This window comes from Pituophis catenifer, unplaced genomic scaffold, assembly GCF_029215685.1.
Source record: "Pituophis catenifer annectens isolate HBS135680 unplaced genomic scaffold, rPitCat1.0.hap2 SCAF_8, whole genome shotgun sequence".
Lineage (NCBI taxonomy): Eukaryota > Metazoa > Chordata > Lepidosauria > Squamata > Colubridae > Pituophis > Pituophis catenifer.
This window is the reverse complement of record NW_027256888.1, coordinates 60,187,813-60,211,019: the sequence shown is the minus strand read 5'-3', so window position 1 is coordinate 60,211,019 and position 23,207 is coordinate 60,187,813. Positions and strand designations below refer to the sequence as shown.

General features: G+C 40.2%; 1 protein-coding gene across 3 annotated transcripts in view; it reads right to left on the bottom strand.

Moving 5' to 3' along the window:
- LEF1 (lymphoid enhancer binding factor 1) overlaps positions 1-23,207 on the bottom strand; it is a 109,477-nt gene that overhangs the window by 35,683 nt on the left and 50,587 nt on the right. For all 3 annotated transcript variants that reach the window (XM_070949106.1, XM_070949104.1, XM_070949105.1), the window contains exons 4-5: positions 10,035-10,167; positions 529-619 (exon numbers count right to left, since the gene is read on the bottom strand). In XM_070949106.1, the coding sequence (XP_070805207.1) occupies positions 529-619; positions 10,035-10,167 (224 nt within the window). The remainder of the gene's footprint in view (positions 1-528; positions 620-10,034; positions 10,168-23,207) is intronic.

Below are 23,207 nucleotides of genomic sequence, written 5' to 3'. Positions count from 1 at the left end.
TTTTTCAGCTTAGACTAAACAAAGAATACATTTACTAAATTGAATCAAATTGGGCATTCCTCCTTCATAAAGGAGAGTTTGCCTTGAAGAATTTTACAAATTTGAAACATTTGTTACACTGAAGATAAATTAGTGCAAAATGAACATATAAATTGTGGTTATTTAGTGGTAATGTGGCACTCTGCATGTATTCAGTGGCACTTGTGTATTTCACAAGTCCAAATAAACGATCTTACCTAACACATATTATCGGGCTCCCAACTATTCAAGTCATAGAGTCTGTGAATTGTGCACTGGATTTCATTTAGGAACATCATACTATTTCTTGAGTCCAATTTACTCTCAATAGGTTGCTCTGCAAAGCCAACTACTTTCCATACTTTTTATAAATAATTGTATTTTGTTATTTAATAATGGAAACCTTACAATTGTTTTAAAACAAGTCATTTCTCAAGTCAATAAGCATACATTGGATGTACATAACACAAAATACATGAGTGCAACTCAGAAGTAGCAGGAAGCTCTTACCAGCCAAGCGGTGGGGTTATCTGCCCAACACTTCCAGGAGATAAGGGATAAAAGGTGGAAATATCAGGACCTGGAGGATGCCGATTCATGCCTGTTAAAAAGTACAGAATGTAAATCATCATTTTAGCCTAAAGAGTATAAAAATAACCTGTAAGCCGCCCAAAGTCCCTTTGTAGGAGAGATAGGTGGCATTAAAATAAATAAATAAATAATCCATGATAAAACAGGAAATAGAGCCATTTAATCTAAAAACCTATGAAAAGAAAGATTGAGTTTGCAGTATAAGTAGATCTTTTTCCCCCAATAGTGCATGACATAGACTACTTTTGTCTACTCTAGCCTTATATATTCCAGATTGTTACTCCCCAACTAGTGTCATAGCCAGAATTAAAACTGGAGAATTTCAACCAAACTAGAGGATATATAATATAATTGCAAATCTTTTTTGAATACAGACCCTTTAGAACAGATAAATCAACGGTACTCAATTAACTTTGTACTGATCTCAAGTAGCTTATATTCATCTCAGGTAACTTACTTAGGCTGGATCCAACTCTTATGTCTTCAGGAACATTGAAGGATTGAACACCAAAATTGCATCTTTTATGAGAACAGATTAAAAGCCAGCACTTCATCCAGTGAAACAATCAGTTTCCTAGATACTATCATTTGGAATTAAATTAAATGAATGAAACTAGATACTATATTAGCCATTTCTATAATCATGTGACAAATGTGGTTAGCTAAATAAGGATTGCAGTTCCTCAACCTGATATGATTTAATCGTCAAAAAGTTAACTGGCACCTTAGTATCTATCAATTTTTTTGTGACATAAGTTTTCATAAACCAAACATATAGTCACCTCAGTAGGTAAATGTGTATGCATATACCCTAGGTACAAAGAGAAGGAGGTGTCCAAAGCAAAGCCAAAAGGTCAAGCACTGCACAAGAAAGTAGATGCACCACAATATTATGCAGAACACAAATCAGAATGAGTGTGACTCATTTGTGACTAGTGGGCTCACTAGTAGATTACAAATAGGCATAGCACATGAACACTATAAAATCACGTGAGAGGGCAATAGCTTCATCAGGATACCAAATTAAGCAGCTTCCAATTTCATTTACCTTCTGAATTAGGAAAACCCTAGTTTTGTTTATTATAGAAGAGCATAATGGACAGATGAATGGATTCTCAGTATTATGGCTGATGTTGTTATTGAGGTAGGATGGAACAGAAGCGGCATCACAATTTAACTTACTTTTGGTAGCACATTAGTGTTGTACTCTGTTTTAGACTTGGCTACAGATTCTAAGGAAGGACAAGCATTCATTTAAGCTTGTGAGGATCAATGGCCATCTTCCGGGATGCACAAAATAGTGTCACCTAAGGGCTATCAATGGCAGCAAGCGATATGCTATTATCCTGTATGAATGGTCCTATAGAAGATATACCCTGGGCACTTGGTGAGACCCTGCCAATGTATTTTTTACCTTTACCTTCTCAAATTTGAGTTTTAAGAATTTCTGATGCAATTCCTGGAGAAAGATATTTATGACCAAAAGAATGGAGAAAAGACAGTTATATTGTAGGATCTGGCTGCAGACAACAGCAGACTTCTCAGTATGCTGTGGTAGAGACACATCGCTTTAAGATGATGTTACTACATCATGCTTTTTTCCGCTGTGGTGCCTAGAAAGTGGAGTTGCTTTAAGGGCATATTTACTGAGGGAGTTCAGGTGAAGATGCTATCAATCTATCTTGAAAAGAGGAACAGCACTTGGAAGTAGGAACTAAAATGCTTACTAAACCATTAAATATGGCAGTCATTTTATTAGTTCTTTCAAGGGTTCGTGGAAAAACTTTTGCAGCATTTTTACTGCACTCAGCTTTAAAATCTAACCTTAATGAACTGGTTGAGAGGTGAGTGCGCAATGTTATGCAGTAACTTTTTTTTTTTCAGATTCTTCTATTCTGTTGAAAAATACATAAGCAAAATATAAATGGATTCTGTTGCCTGGAAATAAGTTGCCCGATGCAATCTTGCAGAAAAGTAGGTCTTTATGTAAGACTCCAGTTTTTTTTTTTTTTAAATATGCCTTTTCTTCATAAGTTTGTGTAAAATTGGGTTGCATTGAGTAATCAGTTGCGCTCTGCATGGCATTGTGATTACACCGCCCGCCCCCTCTTTCATTGCTTGACCACTAGGCCTCTCCCCCTACTCTTCTCCCTGTAGATGTCAATTTCCTTCTCTCTGTACTAGGATATATATACCTACCCATTAGGTGACTGCTTCATGTATCTGATGAAGTAGGGTCTGGCCCAGAAAAGCTTATGCTACAAGACTCGTAGTTTTTACATTTCTTGATTGATTTTCTCTCTGATTTAAAAAGAAAAAAAAGGAAGAAGTTATATGATACACAAGTGATAAAGTAGTAGAGTTTGTGTGACTGTAATAGATTTAAGTCTTGAAAAATCATATTGAACAGCTAAATATATAAGAAGAGGCTGGGTGGGATGAATGAAAGCAGCAGTTTCAAAAAGACTTATTCGATTTTGTAAATTGCTGCTTATACATTTTATATGGTTCCCTTGAGATGTACAGCTTTTATGAACTTGCTACCACTGAGGATCAGTGGTTAATTAAAAATCATTTTCAGGCCTGCAATGGTCATACTTGATATGATTCATTTACCTTCTGAGTCTCACTTCAGCTCTAGCTAAGCTCCTCATCATATCGACTCTTGGGTGCCAAGGTCACTCTTGTAGTAGTTAATATTTTTGGAATAGACTAAGGAAGTCTCACTGGGAATGATCCATCAATTCAGACTCTCAAAAATGTAAAAAAAAATATATATTCTACAAATTCTAAAAATCACCTTAAGGATTAAAAGTAATCCGAATCCCAAATGAGCCTTATGGTCTTCACGCTCTATCTAAATCTCATATTCCAAGGAGATATGATGCTCACAAAGATCATAAAGGTATTTTGGATGGATTTAGTGCATTAAGGAATAAACAAAACAAGTATTTTATTTTATATCTAAGTCCTCCATTCTAAATAATAAGAGGGACAAGTGATTAGATTGTTTAGAAAAGGGCGGTCAAACTCCTGGCCCATGGGCCGGATGCATCACGCACTGGCCATGCCCTTGCCTGGTTTAGCGAAGGAGGGAAAAGTCCCAATACGTCACATGACGCTGCCGTGACGATGTGAGTTTGACACCCCTGGTTTAGAAGAACCAACTACAATATAAAATTCAATTAAGAAAGTGCAATTAATGAGAACTCCATTCTTCTTGCAGCTGCCTTATACTATATAAACATCCGGCCATCCATTCACCTATACAGGAAGTGTTCAAAACTACTTGTCTGCATTTACTAGCTAAGCTCATACTCACACCTATACAAAGTAGCAAGGAGCAATAAATTCATCATGTTAACGGTGAATCTTATTTTGCTACATTTATAAATTTCCTTCCCCTTTTACTAAATCTCCTACAAACAACATATACTATTATTTTCCTTGGAATCTCAGTAGGTAAAGTTACTTTAAAGAAATGTGTGAGCTAAAAATGACTTTAATTCTTAATTTAAAAAAAGACTATAATGGTACTGATGGTTCATAGGGTAATGTTTAAGAGAAGATTTTAAAATTTTCTTTTACAGCAAGGCATATGGGCAGAATACTATATATTAAGCACAGATACTATTGAAGCCACATAGACAAATTATCTGTTCCGTAGTACTTTTCTACTGCACCTACCAAGAATCACTCTAGGCATCTCCAGGCAGTAGAGCTAAATAAAAGCACTCCTTCATGTGCCAGGAAATAACATAAAGATCATAACTGCTTGGAGGATTGTATGCATGCATATGCTTTAGTTTCACATTATCAGCCAAGATAAGACACCATGTGACACTATTCCTATCTACTTTGAGCTTTCAGCACAAAACTAGTTTAAGTTACCAAGAGGTAATAGCTAAAACAATCTCAGATTTTTAAGAAAGAGAGCCAGAAAATTGTAGAGCTTTGGATATGTGAATAACTTGAAATAATACTGTATGTCTATTTCAGTTCTTCTACTTTGCTTCATCATCCTGAGAAGTGAAACACCTGTCACTATTTTTATGCATATTAGATGACGCCTAGTTTTATGCATTGCACTAAACCACAACATAGTTTGCTTTGTTTTGGCTTAGCATAGTGTCCTTGAACTGACATGACCATGGGGAGTTGCAAGTAACTTTGAGAGGGGTCACAATCACCGTTCAAAGTCACTCTGGGCATAATAGTTGAGCTCAGATCTGTAAATTATATTACGCTTATGAATTGGTTTTCCACCTTGTTCCTTTTCTTAACAAAGATAGAAGAGTTCTATGAACAATATTTTATTCTTCAACTAATAGAACACCTTTTGAAATGCCTGATAAAATCCATCATTATATTAAAATAGTTGATGGAATATTCTTAATTTGCTTTGATCAAAGTACTGTGTTTTATGGATTTTAATGCAGTCAAAATGGACAAAACCCTCATTTCCCAAAAATGTCTTTTCTTGGGATCAGTGCACAAAATGAGAACAACAAATAAATGAGAAGAGACTAAAGTGAGAAAGCTATGACCATAAATATTCCATTTGCAACATGCTATTTATGCAAGTTAGGGTTTTCTTCAGTTGTTGCTATAAAGAGCATGAAGTATAAATGAAAAGTATATGAGAGAAGAAGAAAAAAGAATGATTGTCTTGAAAATAATTTCCATTTTTTTCAGAAAATATGCAAAAATAAGATCATTTTTTTTTCATTTAAAAATATGTGATGGTTCAATCTTATGTCTTCATTTCTAAAAAATTTTAATTTTTAAAGTTGCAGGAATCTATTATTGTTTTACCTGACACACAGATTAAAATTTAATTATTAAAAATAAGGAGTATTTATTTCTTGCCTAAGCCAGCCACCAGAATCATTAAATTTTTTTCCAGGGGAAAACACATATATTTGTTTTTTCATTTAAGACTGTAATGGTAAGCCTTGAGAATTCTTGGTTGAGCATGTTTTCTGACCTCAATCATTTTGATTTTACAAAATATAGTTTCTTGATTAAAGGATAAACCAATACCGATGGCTCTAATTATATATGAATAGTCTCTTCTAGTAATCTAAGGAAACTGAAGGACTAGATTGTGGCGACTAAACTTTTTCTTTCTTCTAGGATCACATCCCTTCTCCTTTCTCCCATTAGCATCATCTTCTTCTTGATCATAGAAGGAACTCTGGCCACAAATGCCCGTGCTGTAATTAGAGGGTTTGCAGAACAGATGACTCCCCAACCACAAGCACCGTCAGTGGAATCAACTGGAAGTGGTTTGCAAGCAGCTTTAGCATTTGGTAGTGCAATTAAGAAACCCTTCTACTCCCACAATAGAGAAATCAGTGTAAACCACTAAGGCAGGGGTCTCCAATCTTGGCAACTTTAAGACTTCTGGACTTCAACTCCCATAGTTCCTCATCCAGCAAAGCTGGCTGAGGAATTCTGGGAGTTAAAGTTCACAAGTCTTAAAGTTGCCAAGGTTGGAGACCCCTGCACTAAGGACTTCCTCCATCACCAACTGAGCAGGCTGCTCCAGTGAAGGCCAGCTGCTGCAGAAGAACCATTTGTGACTAGGCTTACTCAGCAAGTTCCGCCATGACTGAGGCCCATTATATAGACACCTAAACCTAATCCCTAAAAAGTGTAATTATCTGTACACAAAGGTCATCAGACATTTTATGTATGCATAAAATATTTTTTTTTAAAAAAACAGGCCCAAATCATGCCTACATAAAAAAACCTGTACAAATATAGGTAAAGGTCCCCCCACACATGTGTCCTAGTCATTTTCCGGCTCAAGGGATGGTGCTCATCTCCATTTCAAAGCCGAAGAGCCAGCTCTGTCCGAAGACATCTCCGTGGTCATGTGGCTGGCATGACTAAACACTGAAGGCACACGGAGCGCTGTTACCTTCCCACCAAAGGTGGTCCCTATTTTTCTACTTGCATTTTTTATGTGCTTTCGAACTGCTAGGTTGGCAGAAGCTGGGACAAGTAACAGGAGCTCATTCCATTATGCGGCACTAGGGATTCAAACCGCCAAACTGCTGACCTTTTGATCGACAAGCTTAGCATCTTAGCCACGGAGCCACTGCATTTCTACTTGCAAATATACTGGTTCCCAAACTCAATAGATAAAGCCTACCTATAGTGGATTATTCTGAAAAAAGTTATTTAATTATTTAAATGTATTCAAGAGTTATTAATAAAAGTTCTATTTAACATATTACTCAAAAGTTTTTCATTTTTTAAATTCTAGAACCCCTGATCAAGAAGGAAACTTCTACTAAGATAAAAATTGCTGCATTCGCATGCTTATGGAATATAGAGATCATAGTTTGAAAAACCAGTCTAAAAATTTCAAAAAATTATCCCAAATTGTACATATTCAAGCTTCAAAAAGAATCAGAAAGATATATCTAAATAAGTACCTGAAAGATAAAGATGATACTATTTAAAATAAATAAAGTCAATATCCCCAGTTATATAACTTACTACAATCAATATATGAAAAAAACAATGGCGACAATTTGCCTTAATGATTTCAAAGTGGAAACCAACACAGAATAAGGTGTATGACAAGCAATACAATATCATCTATCTTTTTCTCAACCTGCCTTGAAGAAGTATTTCGCAAATTAAACTAGGCAAAAGATGGAATAAAAATCAATGGTGCCTATTGAAATCACTTAAGATTTGAGGAAGATGTTGTTATATCTGGAGAAGAACTAGATGTAGTAGACCATTACATATACCTTGGCCAACAGATCTCAATGGAAGGTGATACAATAAAGGAAACTGAACAGCATACTAAATGTGGTTGGCAAGCTAAGCATAATTTTCAAGAACAACCTCCCCCTATGACTGAAGAGAATTGTTCTCGATCAGTGTGGGTGCTACCTGTTGTAACATATGCCATTGAAATGTGGACACTAACCTCACAACTGATACAAAAGCTACGAGTGGCGCAAAGAGCCATGGAAAGACCTGCACTGGATTAAAGAACAAACAAAAGTGTACAATATCATCAAGAGAGTAAAATAATTGAAATGGAAATGGACTGGTCACATAGCAAGAAGAACTGATGGCAGGTGGACCAAGGTAGTCATAGAATGGATCCCACTTGATAAAAAGCATCCATGAAAGACACCTAAAACAAGGTGGATCAATGACATCAGCAAGTATTGCCGGCCCAACAAAGAAAGCTCAGAACTGTATTGGCTGGAAACATACAGAAGAGGCCTTTATCCTGCAGTGCATAAACAGTGGCTAAAATGATTATAAAACTGAACACTAGTTTATACACACTTACAGTTATAAAACCATCACGTGTTTTATATAACTAAGAATATTTACTTTAAACGGTATCATCTTTCTCTTTCAGTTTCCAGAGAGGTAGTAATATTACACGAAAAATACAGACTTGTTATTTTAAAGTCTAAATTATTAGGGCATCAATTTCTCTTGATCAAGGTATGTCTCTTCAAATATATGAAGTATTAACATTTATGGTTTGTTCATGGATGGAATAAATTAGAAGGAAGTGACATGTAGGAGTTAAATACAGAGATAAGAACATAGAATGCCCATTCAAAAATAATTGGCAAATTAGTCTTGCAATTATGGCCTGATTAAGATATATAGAAAAAACTTGAGGCATTGTTTTTAGATTATGATACACTGGAAGGTTCTACTTTATTTTATCATCATCTTCATTTAATGACCTCATAATCCCTTGTGGAGTGGAGTCTGGGTAACTGAATGGAGCTGAGTATTTACTGGCTGGATGCTCTTCCTGTTGCCAATGTAGAGTTTTGTTCAGCAGATACATTCTCATCACGCCCAGAGAGAGAAATACCTACCTCTACCTAGGATCGAACTCACAGCCTCCTGATTGTGAGACGAGAGCTCCACCTCTAGGCCATCGCACCACTCGTTCTACTTTATTTTATAAACATTATAAAATCTACAAAGATGCAGCACAATGATTAGCTGACCTTTAACAGAGAAACTAGCTTTTACACCTGGATTGAGGTTTGCAAAACAAGAGAAGTAAGATAAACAAATCATTATTGATCACTGCATGGTCTCTCGTTTTAGCCAACAGTGTTTCATAATAGCGTTTCACAAAGATGACTAAAAACACCCATTAAGTTTTTGGCCATCAATAGGCAGTTGGCATATTCTGCTACCCACAGAGATGTGAAGTTGATATAAATATAATTTTTGGATATGATTCAAATGGCTACTTACTGATGTAAATATATTAGAAAATAGAAATTAGGCAATTTTTTCCAAAAGCGTATGGTCAAGCTAATCTTACAAAAGTGCCTGAGAGTGAATGAAAACTATCTAATCTAGTACAGGTAGTCCTCATTTAGCAACTGCCTCATTTAGGGTCCATTTGAAGTTACAACAATGATAAAAAAATAACTTTGTGACCAATCCTTGCCTTATAATCTTTGTGTCTTTAAAGCAAAAAAAAAAAAAAAAAGCTGAGGTATGATCCTAAGCACAGTCAGAGTTTCATTTTGCAACCTCTTTGGTTAATGACCAAGTTTTTAAAAAAGGTAAAGGAGTAAAGGATTTTATTGTGCTGGTTATTGCCGATGATAGGGGGCACTGCTCATCTCCATTTCAAGGCCATTGAGTCAGCGCTGTCCAAAGACAATTCTGCAGTCATGTGGCCAGCATGATGTCCCAAAGCACTGTTACCTTCCCACCAAAGTGGTACCTATTTATCTACTCGCATTTGCATGCTTTCGAACTGCTAGGTTGGCAGAAGCTGAGGCGAGGACGGGAACTCACCCCATCATGCGGTGCTCAGGTCTTGAACCTGGGCTGCCAGCTTGCCAACCAACAAGCCCAGTGTCTCAACTGCTGAGCTACTCCAATGACCAAGTTACTACTTCCAATAGTTGAATGAGGAACACATGTTCTGTAAATGTAACATTACATCAGAGGGAAGCAATTTGGATTCCTTTAAAGAAAGCTTATTTTAATCGTTAAGATATCATATGGCTAGTAACAAAATGCAACAATGGCATTGTATTTTCCTTTAATGGGACCCAAATTTTCAAAAACAGCAACTCAGAGATATTTTAGAATTACTGGGCTCTACTTCAAATACAACAGGACTGAGGTAATCAGGAAAAAGGGAAAACCTACTGTATGTACCTGGATCCACCAGTACTATAAGATAGCATGAAAATCCCTTAAACTCCGCTGAAGATGTTACCTACCCTGTTAATGAAATGTTTGGAAACCAACCCACAAGTTTGGAGAACAAGCCTTCATCCTCATAGTATGAAAATATCCTTTTCAGCATCTGAGGCTCTCAAAAGAAAACATGAGAGAGATTTTCTTCTAACAGCTTTTCAAAGGCTGTAAAAATGGAAGGATTAGCTCACCTTGCTTTGTGTTGACGTCTGAGGGGAGGTGTGAAGGATGTGTCCCTGGAGAAAAATGTTCATCGCTGTAGGTGATGAGTGGAGTGAGAGGGTGGACTGCATGGGAAGGTTGCACCACAGGGACTTTGTTGGACTGCAAACAAAAACAAAAGGCTTGAGTAGCATTTCTTTCTTTTGCTTGTTTTTTCTTAAACTAATAGGCCTGATAAAAATATTGCATATTTAATTGCCTCATTTTTTTTTATCTGAACAATAAGACATACTGGGGACAATTTAATTCTGTTTCACAAACATCAGTACAGGTAGTCCTCAACCTATGACCACAACTGAGCCCAACATGTTGCTAAGTGAGAAATTTGTTAAGTGAGCTTTGTCCATTTTTATGATTTTTTTTTTGCCAGAGTTGTTAAGTGAATCACTACAATTGTTAAATTAGTAACACGGTTGTCAAATAAATCTGTTTTTCCCATTGACTTTGCTTGTCAGAAGGTCACAAATGTGATCACACGACCCTGGGACATTGCAACTGTCATAAATGTGAGTCAGCTGTCAAGCATCCGAATGCAAATCACACGACCATGGGATGCTGCAACGGTCATAACTATGAAAAATGGCCATAAGTCATTTTTTCAGTGCCGTTGTAACTTCGAACGGTCACTAAGCAAATTATTGTAAATTGAGAACTACCTGTACTCAGACATACCCACTCTCACAGTAAGTGGAGATTTAAATAATGGTTTGATGAATAAGCCACAAAAACTTTACCCAGACTATCAAGCCATTATCATGAATAATACAATGACTGGGTATATAAAACATGTGAAACTAAAATCAAACAAAGTTAGGTCCAGGACAATGGGTGAACTCAACCACAGGTTGCAGATTATGCCTGTCTAATATAAAACAATAGCCATTGATCAAATACTAGGCCTCACCACCATCTGCATAACAAATAGTCAAGGATTAGCAGACACATCACTTCGTTGCTCATTTCAGACAGCAGAAATCAGGTAGAAGAATATAAAAACTTGGCTAGCCATAATGCATTGTAGAGCTAACATGGCGTAATAATTTTAAAAGGTTAGAAACTACCCATAAAAAGTAGTTTCATCATGGCACCCGCTACAAACCTTTATCATTATAGTACATACAACCACAAAATGCTAATTTACCAGAAGTCTGAGGATATTTTGTAACTTCATCTAATCCTACCTTGATGAGTTGTACTGGGCAGACAGGGATATTTCTAAACAAAATATTAAGAGTCAACCCGTCCGCTTTTCTCATTCATACAAGGGATTAAAGACATTCTTGAAAACAAAGATAATACTGTACCAAAGACTTTCCTTCACAGCACACCAAGTTAATTTTTTAATTATTATTTTAAACAAAAGGTTTTAAAACATTAAGATCTTAAAGCAGGGGTATCAAACTCAATTTCATTGAGGGCTGCATCAGGGTTGTGTTTGACCTCAGGGGAGGGGGGGCAAGTAGCCATGGCCAGGGTGGGCATGGCCAGCTTGACATCCTGCAGCCATCTGCATGCAGCCCTCACTGCCTCTGTTTTTGCTGGCAGAAGGCTGCAGGAGGCCGTCGTAGCTGAAAATGGAGCCTGAGAGGGCCATGCGTGACCCTCATGAACTCCATTTTCTCTGGCAGAGGCACTGCAGGCCAGTCCTTCACTGTTTCCAGAGCAGCCCTGCAGGCCAGATTTAAGCCCCTTGTGGGCCAGATTCAGCCCATGGGCCTTGAGTTTGACACCCCTGTCTTAAATGCTCCTGTTTTAGACATTCCTGTCTAGCCTAAATACGTCCAAACACAGATCATTTGTGAGCATGTAAGTATAGTACTCCAGTCTAGTATTACCAATGCTGAATCACAGAAGTCTGATGCTAAGATCAAACAACAATGTGCTAAAAAGAACTGTGGATCATAGCTAAAAAGATCTGTGGGTCATAGCTAGGTAGAGACATTTTCAAATAGAGCTTGATTCTTAGTAACTACTACTACAAGCAGTGTTCTTAGCAGTTTTAATGGTAAAAAAAACCCTTTTGCATTTTCCCCCCAATTTTTTCCAACTTCTAGTCTGCAGCCCTAGGTCTTACATCCAAATACAAACCTGATCTGACCCTACTTAGCTTTTGGCAATTGGGGTGTTATCAACTGCATAGTGTTTTCTGTCTTCCTTAAAAGAGAAGCAATGCTCTTGCTACAAAATGGAATTCAATAGTCAGGTAAAGGAAGCCTTCTCTGAAGCATGGAAAGAAATCAAGCTATTCTGTTGATGGGTGTAACAATCCCCTCAAGCTGAAAAGTATTAGAGTTACCACAGTAATCCCCCCTTTTTTTTCATACATACATCTATGCAAAACATGAAAAATGTCTGAGACTCATTTGCATTATTAAATCATGTTCTTTGGTTCATTCTCCCTTTTCTGCACTCAAGAAAAATCTCAGTATAATTTGAAAACACTGTGTAAAAACCCTTTCAGCATTCTTTGAAATAATCACAAATATACATTCATGTCGGATAGGCTTCTGGGAAGAGAAGAGAAGACTCATTCCAAAATGCAGATATTGTTCATTAAACCTCCACTCATAAAATAGTGGAAACTAAAAATAGATTTTTTTTCCATTGACATTATTTAAATCATACATTATTTATGATTATATTTATGACAGACCATATTTCAAACACAGTACCAGAGTCTGTGTTTTATTGTCACTACAAAATTGCCACATTTTTTTTAATCTGCTACTTTTTTTTTGCATACTTTCCCTTGTTTCCAGAGCACTACCTTAAGGAACTTGCATTAGCAAGTAGTATCATTTTAATGTCTGACCTATCCCTCCAGTCATATAGCTCAGAATCTTCTGCATGGATTTTTGCTAAATTATGCTATCCTTCCTCTCCTCTTAATTTTACGGTTTTCAACACAGATTTGCTTTCCTGTGGGAAGGAGATAAGAACCTGAGGATTTTAATTTAAGCTTTGGCCTTGTCTTATATTTTGCAAGAGAGAGAGAGAGTGTGTGCACTCGCGTGCATGCACAAGCAGGAGAGAGAAAAAGCGATGCCACTCATAAGTGGTTGAAAGCCATTAAGCATTCGGTCCATTATTTGTCACGAAATAATAAAGCAGAATGAATTTCCATTAAGATATATGAGTTAGCATTCACGAGATATTTGAAGCAGCAATGCATCTTCCCATTTTTAAAGAAAACACATATTGATAAACATTGAATAACTATTTCCAGATTATCTATACCTGTAAGAATCAATTGATTTTTTAAAAACAAATACTGTATTTTTCGGAGTATAAAATACACTTTCCCCCCTCGCCCTAAAAATGGGTGAAATTTTCGGTGGGTCTTATAGACCGAATATGGGCCCATTTTTGGCCTCCCAAACCCTCTGTGTGTCACCTTTTCACCCTCCCCGGCCCCCAGAAGCACTCTGCAGTGCTCCACACGTCCTGTTTTTGCCAAAAACAGCCCAGCTTTTGCCAAAAACGGGTACGTTTTTGGCCTTCTAAACCATCCACGCATCCCATTTTTGCCCTCCCTGGCCCTCAGCACTGTGCAGGCCAAAAATGGGTGTGTTTTTGGTAAAAACAGGATACGCGGAGGGTTTGGGAGGCCAAAAACGAGCCTGTTTTTGGCCTGAAAGGTGCTTCTGGGGGCCGGGGAGGGTGAAAACGGGACACACGGAGGCCAAAAACTTTTTTTTTTGTTTTCTTCTCTAAATCTAGGTGTATCTTATAGTCCGAAAAATACGGGTATATCTGAGATTATGCAAGATGCATTGAAGGTAGAAGTTTACAGCAACACATCACCCTCCGAACATGTGAGAAGCCAACTGTACCAATTGTGCTTAATGCAATTCCTCCTAACACAAATTTCCAATCTAAACAATATCTTTATAATGCCATTGTGTTTCTTCCTTTGACACAAGGCACTCTTTTACCTTCTTCCTTTTTATAAATAAAATGTTCCATTTACTTACTTTGCTGTAGTTCATGAAATGCTAAAATATATAATGAGAAGAGTATTTCTACAACTGTCATACCCCCCCCTCCGCCCCTCTGTGTTATAGTCAACAAAACAGATTAAGGACAATTCCACACAAGTCTCATAAATTGCTCATCTCTCATGTAGCTTCCAGCGACTCCTTTAAAAATTCTATTGTGGATTCTAATGGTTTGGCATTGTGGCTGCTTCGTGTTCAGGAAGACAAGTCTTGATACCTGACCCACTTTAGGTAGATCCACTCTTCCTTTAAACAAAAGGTAGATCGTCCATACAATGATGGGACAAACTGAAAGTAGAAATTTGACCTAAAGCTCCACATATTTGTCAGGAAAGTGTGTTTATGGCTTTGCCCAGGCCTTTGGTCAGGGTGACCAAAGCTTCCTTTTAACTTGCTTTTCTTTTCTTTTTGTTTTGTTATACTGCAACCTTTACTCTTTTTGTTTCTTGTCATTTTCAATATCTTTGTTATAATGTTTGAAATAATTTGTAAAACACCCAGAGTCTCTGACAGTCAGAAGGCATAGACGTTTAAATAATAATGATGAGGATTTTTTAAAAATCAGGAATTGAAATCCAGTCATTGACAAAAACCATAAGAAAATCTTAGCACAGGTATAGCAATGGAATTTGGCTTAGATGAATATGCTACAGTAGCAATAAATTGGGGTAAAATCACACATGGAATAGAAATGCCAAATGGTCAAACCTTCCAGAGCCATCAGGAGGAAAATAGAAATGGTAGAAGGTTCCAAAAGATCTTTGAATTCAAAAGACTTAGCCTCAAATTGATATGATGTTAACGATCAGAGAGTAACCAATCAAAAATCAGGCTAAGATGGAAAAAGTATTGAATAGTAGAGATGTCAACATTCAAGATACCTTAGAACACGGGTGTCAAACTCGCGACATCACGTTGCCATCACATGACGTATCCCGATGTTTTTCCCCTTCACGGAGCTGGAGTGGGCATGGCCTGTGTGTGACGCATCCAGCCCGGGGCCGCCAGTTTGGCATCCCTGCCTAAGAAGATATTTTTCAATTGCAAGCGCTTCTAGTGTCAGAAGATGAAGCTGGATAATTTCAATTATTACCAAGTCAGAAGGCTACAGAAATAGAGCAAGCAATTGAAGAAGAATCTGTAAAATCTTTAGCTAAACTTTTCCAGAAATTTTGAAGAGCAACGCAGAGACTAACAAACTGGAACAGGTCAATCAACAACTAATATCAAAAAAAAAAAGGAGCGTGCAAACTATTATACAATATCCTTAGGACCATCTAATGCAGACAAAATGTTGTGAATGGTCTGTCATATTGATATAATAACATCACTCATGAGTTAGGAAGTACCACCACCTCTTCATTTAAAAAAAAATCTAATAACTTCCTATCTGGAAGTTCCTATCTACTCTGGAATGAGCTCCCTCCGGAGATACGGAGGATCCCGGATCTACGCACCTTCCGCCGCACTCTCAAGACCTTTTTATTCCATCAGAAACAATAAGGCTTCTATTTATTCCTCTCCATTGAAGGTTTCCTAATAACAAATTCTTATCTCAACAGATCTTTCTAAGGGGTGCGAGCAAAGATGTTCCCAATATGTCAATATAACACGCTGAGTGGGAGGGGCAGGTATGGCGGGAGCAGGGGGCCATATCATGTGGTGGGGGCACGTGCTCGCTATCTCCGAGCGATTGCGTGCCCCGGTCCCCTTAGCTCTTCCCGTTCCCCAGGCTGCTTAGAGTCTCAGCGCCCGAGTCTCCGGCTGATGTTATGTAATGCCAGGTCCGTAGTAAATAAAGCCCCCCTCATTTGTGATCTTATTCAGGAGGGGGGAGCGGACCTGGCAGGTATCACGGACACCTGGTTGGGCCATGAGGGGGCAGTTCCCCTCGTGGAGATGTGCCCATCAGGCTTCCGTGTATTTCATCAGCCGAGAGCTCAGGGCAGGGGCGGGGGGATGGCGGTCATTTTAAAAGAAGGTCTCGATCCGAGGGAGACCACTGTACCTCAGATAGCCGGATGTGAGTCCCTTTTTGTGAAGTGGGGTCGTGGGGCGCAGATGGGTCTGTTGATCACGTACCTGGCTCCCTGCCGCGTGGCAACGACCCTGCCCAAACTCCTCAATATTATAGCCGAGGTGGCGGCTGATACCCCCAGACTTGTGGTCATGGGGGATTTCAACCTGCCATCCATCGGTGAGACATCTGAGGTAGCTCGGGAGTTCATGGCTTCCATGACGGCCATGGACCTGACCCAAGTAATTCACGGCCCTACTCATATGGGGGGACACACTCTGGACTTAGTTTTTATCTCTGGTCAGTGGTTGAGTGGCCTTGATATAGGGGATGTAGATATTGAACCCTTGTCATGGTCTGACCACTCGCTCCTTCGACTTGACTTTCTGACCGCCGTACCCCGTCGCAGGGAGGCGGAACCGACCAGGTGGTTCCGCCCCAGGCGCCTGATGGACCCTGATAGGTTCCAGATGGAGCTTGGGCCATTTCCTGAGACTCTAGCTCATGACTCGGCTGATGACCTGGTGGCCGCCTGGGATAGGGTGGCTGCTGGGGCTTTGGACCGGGTCGTGCCTTTGCGGCCTCTGACCCGGCACCGAACTCACTTAGCTCCTTGGTTTTCCGAGGAGCTGAGGGTGATGAAGCGCCGGAAAAGACGCCTAGAGAGCGGTTGGAGGGCCAGTCGTTCCGAGTCTGACTTGACACTGGTAAGGTCTCATATTAAGACCTACCTAGTGGCGATAAAAGCGGCGAAATCTAGCTATTTTGCCGCTCTTATCGCGTCATCAGATAACCGCCCAGCCGCCCTGTTTAGGGTGACCCGCTCCCTCCTCCATCTGGGAGCGCGGGAGGACCCCTTGCAGGGCCGAGCTGAGGATTTTGTACAGTATCTGGATGATAAAATAACTCAGATTCGGGAAGACTTGGCCGCCGACTGGGTTAGTTCAGACGAGATGACTGAGGCAGGCCTTGAGAGTGTTATCTGGGAGGAGTTCGATCCTGTGGCTCCCGAGGACGTGGACAGGATCTTGGGGCGGCTGAACGCAACCACATGTTTATTGGACCCGTGTCCCTCCTGGTTGGTGCTGGCTTCCCGGGAGGTTACACGAGGCTGGCTCCAGGGGATTATTAACGCTTCTTTGAGCGAGGGTGTCCTGCCGGCCGCCTTGAAAGAGGCGGTGGTGAGGCCTCTCCTCAAGAAGCCATCCCTGGATCCGGCTGTTTTGGCTAACTATCGTCCAGTCTCCAACCTTCGCTTTATTGCGAAGGTTGTTGAGAGTGTGGTGGCGCGACAGCTTCCCCAGTACCTGGATGAAGCTGTCTATCTGGATCCGCTCCAGTCCGGCTTCAGACCTGGGTACAGCACGGAAACGGCATTGGTCGCGTTGGTGGATGATCTCTGGAGGGCCCGGGATAGGGGTTCTTCCTCTATCCTGGTCCTATTAGACCTCTCAGCAGCTTTTGATACCATCGACCATGGTATCATGTTGCGCCGGCTGGAGGGACTGGGAGTGGGGGGCACCGTTTTGCAGTGGTTCTCCTCCTATCTCTCCGACCGGTCGCAATCCGTGTTGACAGGGGGGCAGTGGTCGACCCCAAGGCGCCTTGTTTGTGGGGTGCCGCAAGGGTCGGTCCTCTCGCCCCTCCTGTTCAACATTTATGTGAAGCCGCTGGGTGAGATCATCCGTGGTTTTGGGGTGGAGTTCCATCAGTACGCTGATGATACTCAGCTGTACATTTCCACCCCAGACCATCCCAATGATGCCTTGGAAGTGATGTCCCAGGGCCTGGAGGCCGTGCGGGTCTGGAGGGGGAGAAACAGGCTTCGACTCAACCCTTCCAAGACCGAGTGGCTGTGGCTGCCGGCGTCCCAGTATAGCCAGATGACGCCATCGCTGGTTATTGGGGGCGAATCATTGGCCCCCACGGAGAGGGCCTGCAACTTGGGTGTCCTCCTGGATGCGCGGCTGTCTTTAGAAGGGCATATGACAGCCGTGGCCAGGGGGGCTTTCTGTCAGGTTCGCCTGATACGCCAGTTGCGCCCCTTTCTGGACCGGGACTCCCTACGCACGGTCACTCAAGCACTCGTCACTTCTCGTCTGGACTATTGTAACGCTCTCTACATGGGGCTCCCCTTGGGGTACACCCGGAGGCTCCAACTGGTGCAGAATGCGCGGGGGATTATGGGAGCGATGGGGCGCTCCCATGTGACTCCTCTCCTGCGCGAGCTGCATTGGCTTCCGGTGGACTTCCGGGTGCGCTTCAAGGTGTTGGTGATCACCTTTAAAGCGCTCCATGGCTTAGGGCCAGGGTACTTACGGGACCGCCTTCTGCCACCAATAGCCTCCCACCGGCCGGTTCACTCCCACAGAGAGGGCCTCCTCAGGGTGCCGTCGGCCAGACAATGCCGGCTGACGACCCCCAGGAGGAGAGCCTTCTCTGTGGTGGCACCTACCCTATGGAACAATCTACCCCCAGAGATACGAGTGATCTCCGACCTTCGGATTTTTCGTCGGGCCCTAAAAACTCATTTTTTCCAGTTAGCCGGTCTGTCTTGATTTTAGGGTTAGTTTTTAAAATTTTAATATTGATTTTAATTGATAAGTTTTAAATTATGGGCCAAATTTATAAATTATTTTAACTTTATTTTTTAACTGTGATGTTTTGTATAGATGTTTTTATCTTGGCTGTTCACCGCCCTGAGTCCGAAAGGAGAAGGGCGGTATAGAAATTTGAATAAATAAATAAATAAAATAAATGTCCAAAACAGATGTTAATGTTTTCAAAAAGTCATACAGTCCATGCAGTTCTAATGACAGACATCCAACATGGTCAAGAACCCCAGTTATTCTGGATGGAAAACAAGACTAAAGCTGTTGGTCAAAACATATCAAGTTTAATACGGAACAAAGACAAATGAATTTTGTTCCACTGAGTTAACTGGAAATGTTCTATGGCACATTTCAAATGCGTACTTTGTTCCAAGTTCAAAATTAATTATTGTTTCATTTGAACCCATAGTTGTAAGCAATTATAAATCCTTTTAAATCTATTTATAGTATATTCCATCATTTATTTAAGTTCCATCATTTATATATGCCTTGATTGATTGATTGATTGATTGATTGTAAAATCAATGAAACTTATTCATTGTTCAGGCATAAATTTTATGTCATACTTTGGAAAAAAAGAAAAGCGAAAGAAAAGTATTAATCTTCATGGGTTATCTTCTTAAAGCAGGGGTGTCAAACTCAAAGCTCAGGGGCTAGATCCGGCCCGCAGGGTGCTTAGATCTGGCCCGCGGGGCTGCCCTGGAAACAGCAAAGGACTGGCTCGCGGTGCCTCTGCCAGCGAAACAGAGCAGGCAGCCCTCCTGAGCTCCATTTTTGCTGGTAGAGAGTTGCAGGAGGTGCTGTGGAGCTCAGGAGCCTGTTTTCACTGGCAGAGCACTCGGGCCTCCTGTGATGACCTGGGGATGGTACAGAGATAATACAAACAGTTGGCAGTTCAAACCACCCCTTTCTTGCTCTAAATTTCCCCAAATGCTCCCATGTTTCTGGCCAGTCCCAGAGCAAAGTGATGTCAAACCCCCACAGACACATCAAGCAGCCTCTGGCTGCAAATAGTCCAGCCCAGCACTGTGTACACCAAATCCATCAGGTCAAATCAAGGAATTCAGGAAGCAAAGGATCCAGGTAATTAGTCCAGAAAGCCAGAAAGAATGCAAGGACTCGTGGGAAGTTCAAACGTTGGCACTCAACACTTCAGGAACTCAGTGTTTGTTCCCAACAAATGCCCCTCCCCACAGCATCTCCTTAAGTCTCATTCCCCAGGTGTGCATTGTGAAGATGGGTGGGGCACTCTCCACTCTCCATGCTCTCAGATCAGGAAGGGGTGGTTCTTGCTCCTCACCTGAGCTTTGTCTCTCATGTTCATCCTGCCCCTGTTTCTCCCTGTCTACAAGATGTCCTAATCCTGAAAGGCCTGACTGGCCCTGCCCTCCCCCATTTTCTTCCGAAGCCAATGAAGCCACCCCCTCAGGTTCCAGCTCATCTTCCCCCACAGATTCAGGCTCCGACCAGGGCATGACACCTCCACAGTCTCGGCTCCCCTAGGACTGTGTCCACGCTCAAAGAACACGCTTAAAGCCAAGCTGGTGTATCTTCATTTAATCGTGGCAATCAGCGCTTACAGAAACCGGAATGCAAAGCTAGCAAAACAAAGACGCAGCTGTCACGCCCTTGCAAGCGAGTCCTTATATAGTTCCTTCCAGATTACATTCAGCTGGAAGATCTCGTACTTCCTCATTTCCTTCGGACGTACTGGGATGCCGTCACTTTTCTAGAGTGTTCTCAGAGTAGTAAGCTAATCCCACGCGACCCTATAAGGCACCCGTGCACATAAACGCCTACTCGGAAGCCTATTCCACCACCATCACCCATGTGGCTCAACCCCCCCCCCTTCCAGCCGGGTATCCATGTTCTGCCGGTGCATGGACACGATGTCGAGTGCTTCTTGACGCTCGACACACAGGCGCCCCCAACGTCGAGCTGGCCACGTCCACCCTGTCCCTCTGAGATCAAATACAACCCTGATGGGGCCCACAATGAAATCGAGTTTGACACCCCTGCCTTAAAGCAACTGCTTCTTTCTTTCTTTCTTTCTTTCTTTCTTTCTTTCTTTCTTTCTTTCTTTCTTTCTTTCTTTCTTTCTTTCTTTCTTTCTTCCTTCCTTCCTTCCTTCCTTCCTTCCTTCCTTCCTTCCTTCCTTCCTTCCTTTTTCTAAAGACTGAAAAAATCATTCTTGCTTTATCTTGCTCTATCTTGAAAAAGAGGCTTTCATGTAATTTCTTTCAGAGCATAAACAAATACACAGATACTTTTAAAGAAAAGACAAGTATATGGCAACTTTCCTTCCATGGTTTCCTTCCATGGTTTCTTTCCAAGATGCCGGGACTTCAATTCTAAATCTTTCCCAGCAACATGCTAAAATACAGTATCTAGAGAACACAGTGTTGAGAAATACTAATCTGTGATATATTGTATAAATATATATATTAGAAATAGGCAAACTCCAACAACTTAAATATCCTACTATTTCAAAATTGATATACTGTACTTTATACTACATTTCTTTTAAGTAAATTGTCTCCTGTCCCAAGATCATAATGACATCATAAAGTACACATAGAGACTCTAAGTGTATTGGGAATATATGTGTAACATTATTGGTTTATTTCAAATATAAAAATCTATATTCCTTTGAATACACACACACACACACACACACACACACACGCACACACACACATACACACACAGAGAGAGAGACTTGCTGCTAAAGAGGGTTTTCACTGATGATTCCAATTTTTTCTTTATACTTGCACAACTAAAATCTGATCAAAATAGGTTTATCACTTCTCAGAAAGCTCAATCAATACATTCTGTGCATTATTTCAGACTTAGAATTTCACACATGTCTATTATTAAACGGACAGTTTCAGTTTAAACCTGCTATTCTGATTCTTTGTCTCTGAGTGATATCACTATATAACACCCTGTTCCAAACATCTCCCTCTTGGACTGGTAATCTCCAACGAGGCAGCCTCAGCTGATTATAACAGTCACAACAAGGCAACAGTTGGTTACTTCTTCTACCTTATAATTCATGTAAAGCTCCTAAAAAATAAGTTCCAGAGTTTTTATTAGTCCTCTTCCATCTCAACAAGAAACCTTTCAGTTGGTGTCTGTAAGGGTGAAGGGTGTAGCATACTTTGTACAGGACGTGGTGTGCAGCAGAATTGAACCAGAAAACGCAGAACTTCACACTGCTATAAAAATAAATAGTCCAGTGTCATGCTTTAAAGCATCTTATCATATGGATGTCATAATATATTATGGGCACTGAAGGCTAATGGTAAAGAAATATTCCACCTTGTTAGCCTGGGAATGGGTTTATAATAGCCTCACCGACTAAGCTAAAAGAGGGCATTACACCTTTTAAGAAATTACCTGTAATTCTAGGCTTCACATCTTTTGCAATATTATAGTTGTTTTATAACAAATGCTCTGCAAGTGATGATACCTATATAATAATAGCAAATCCAATTATTTCTCAATAACTAATTATGTCTTTGGTACACCAGCACACTTCCATCTTTTCATTTAAAAACTGGAATGAGATTTTACAATATTTTGCATTTTGAGCCATGAAATAAATTCCTTTCATTTGTAACCTAAATTGCATATTCCTTTGTGAAAACTCAGTCAAATAGATCAAGATTTGCTGTAGCTGACTTTAAAATGGGTTCCCCAGTCACGTTCACTGTCTAATTCTTCTTTCACTTTAAAAAAATGCTATTCAGTTAACAAATTTATAACAATTTTCACTAGTATTAACACAAACGCAGCAACAAATAAATAGGAAGCAGGGGTGAGTAGAGAGAAAGAAAACCTTTTAGGAAAGGGTACAACTAATAAAAACTAAGGATACATATAGGAAGGCAAATTAAAAAATAAAAAAACAGGTTGACTATTTGTAAGTGTGGCTCTTTAAATGGCAGTCATCAATGTGCTAATACAAATTGTGGCATAAAAATTTAATTAAATAAAAAGTCTCTCCATCTTTAGTGGTTGAGACCATATAAGCCAGGGGTCACCAACCAGTAGTCCATGGACCACTGGTGGTCCGCAAGAAAATGTTGGTGGCCTGCAGAAAAATTAATTGTATTTTTATATTGCACTAAATACTATTCATCTTTTTAAAAAAATCATATTAAATTCCATGGGATTTAAAATAATGAATTTAGTAGTCCCTGAGGGCCGAAAAACTGGTGACCCCTGATATAAGCAAAAATAGGGCACAGGTACCTCAAAAAGTCCAGATATTTGTAGAGGGGGGGAAAGGGTTAGGACGGGCTCTATGTATTGCTTAATAACATTCAATGGAAATAAATATTATCACCTGATTGCCATGAAAGATGGCTAAGGTCCAAAATAGTTGAGCTCCTGTCTTCTTAGTGTAGCTACAATGAATTTGTTGAACAAACGAGACACAATTGCACACTTCTTTGTCTTTCTAGAAGATGAGGAAATGCATTTCCTGAGGTAATTATTTGTACCAAGCCA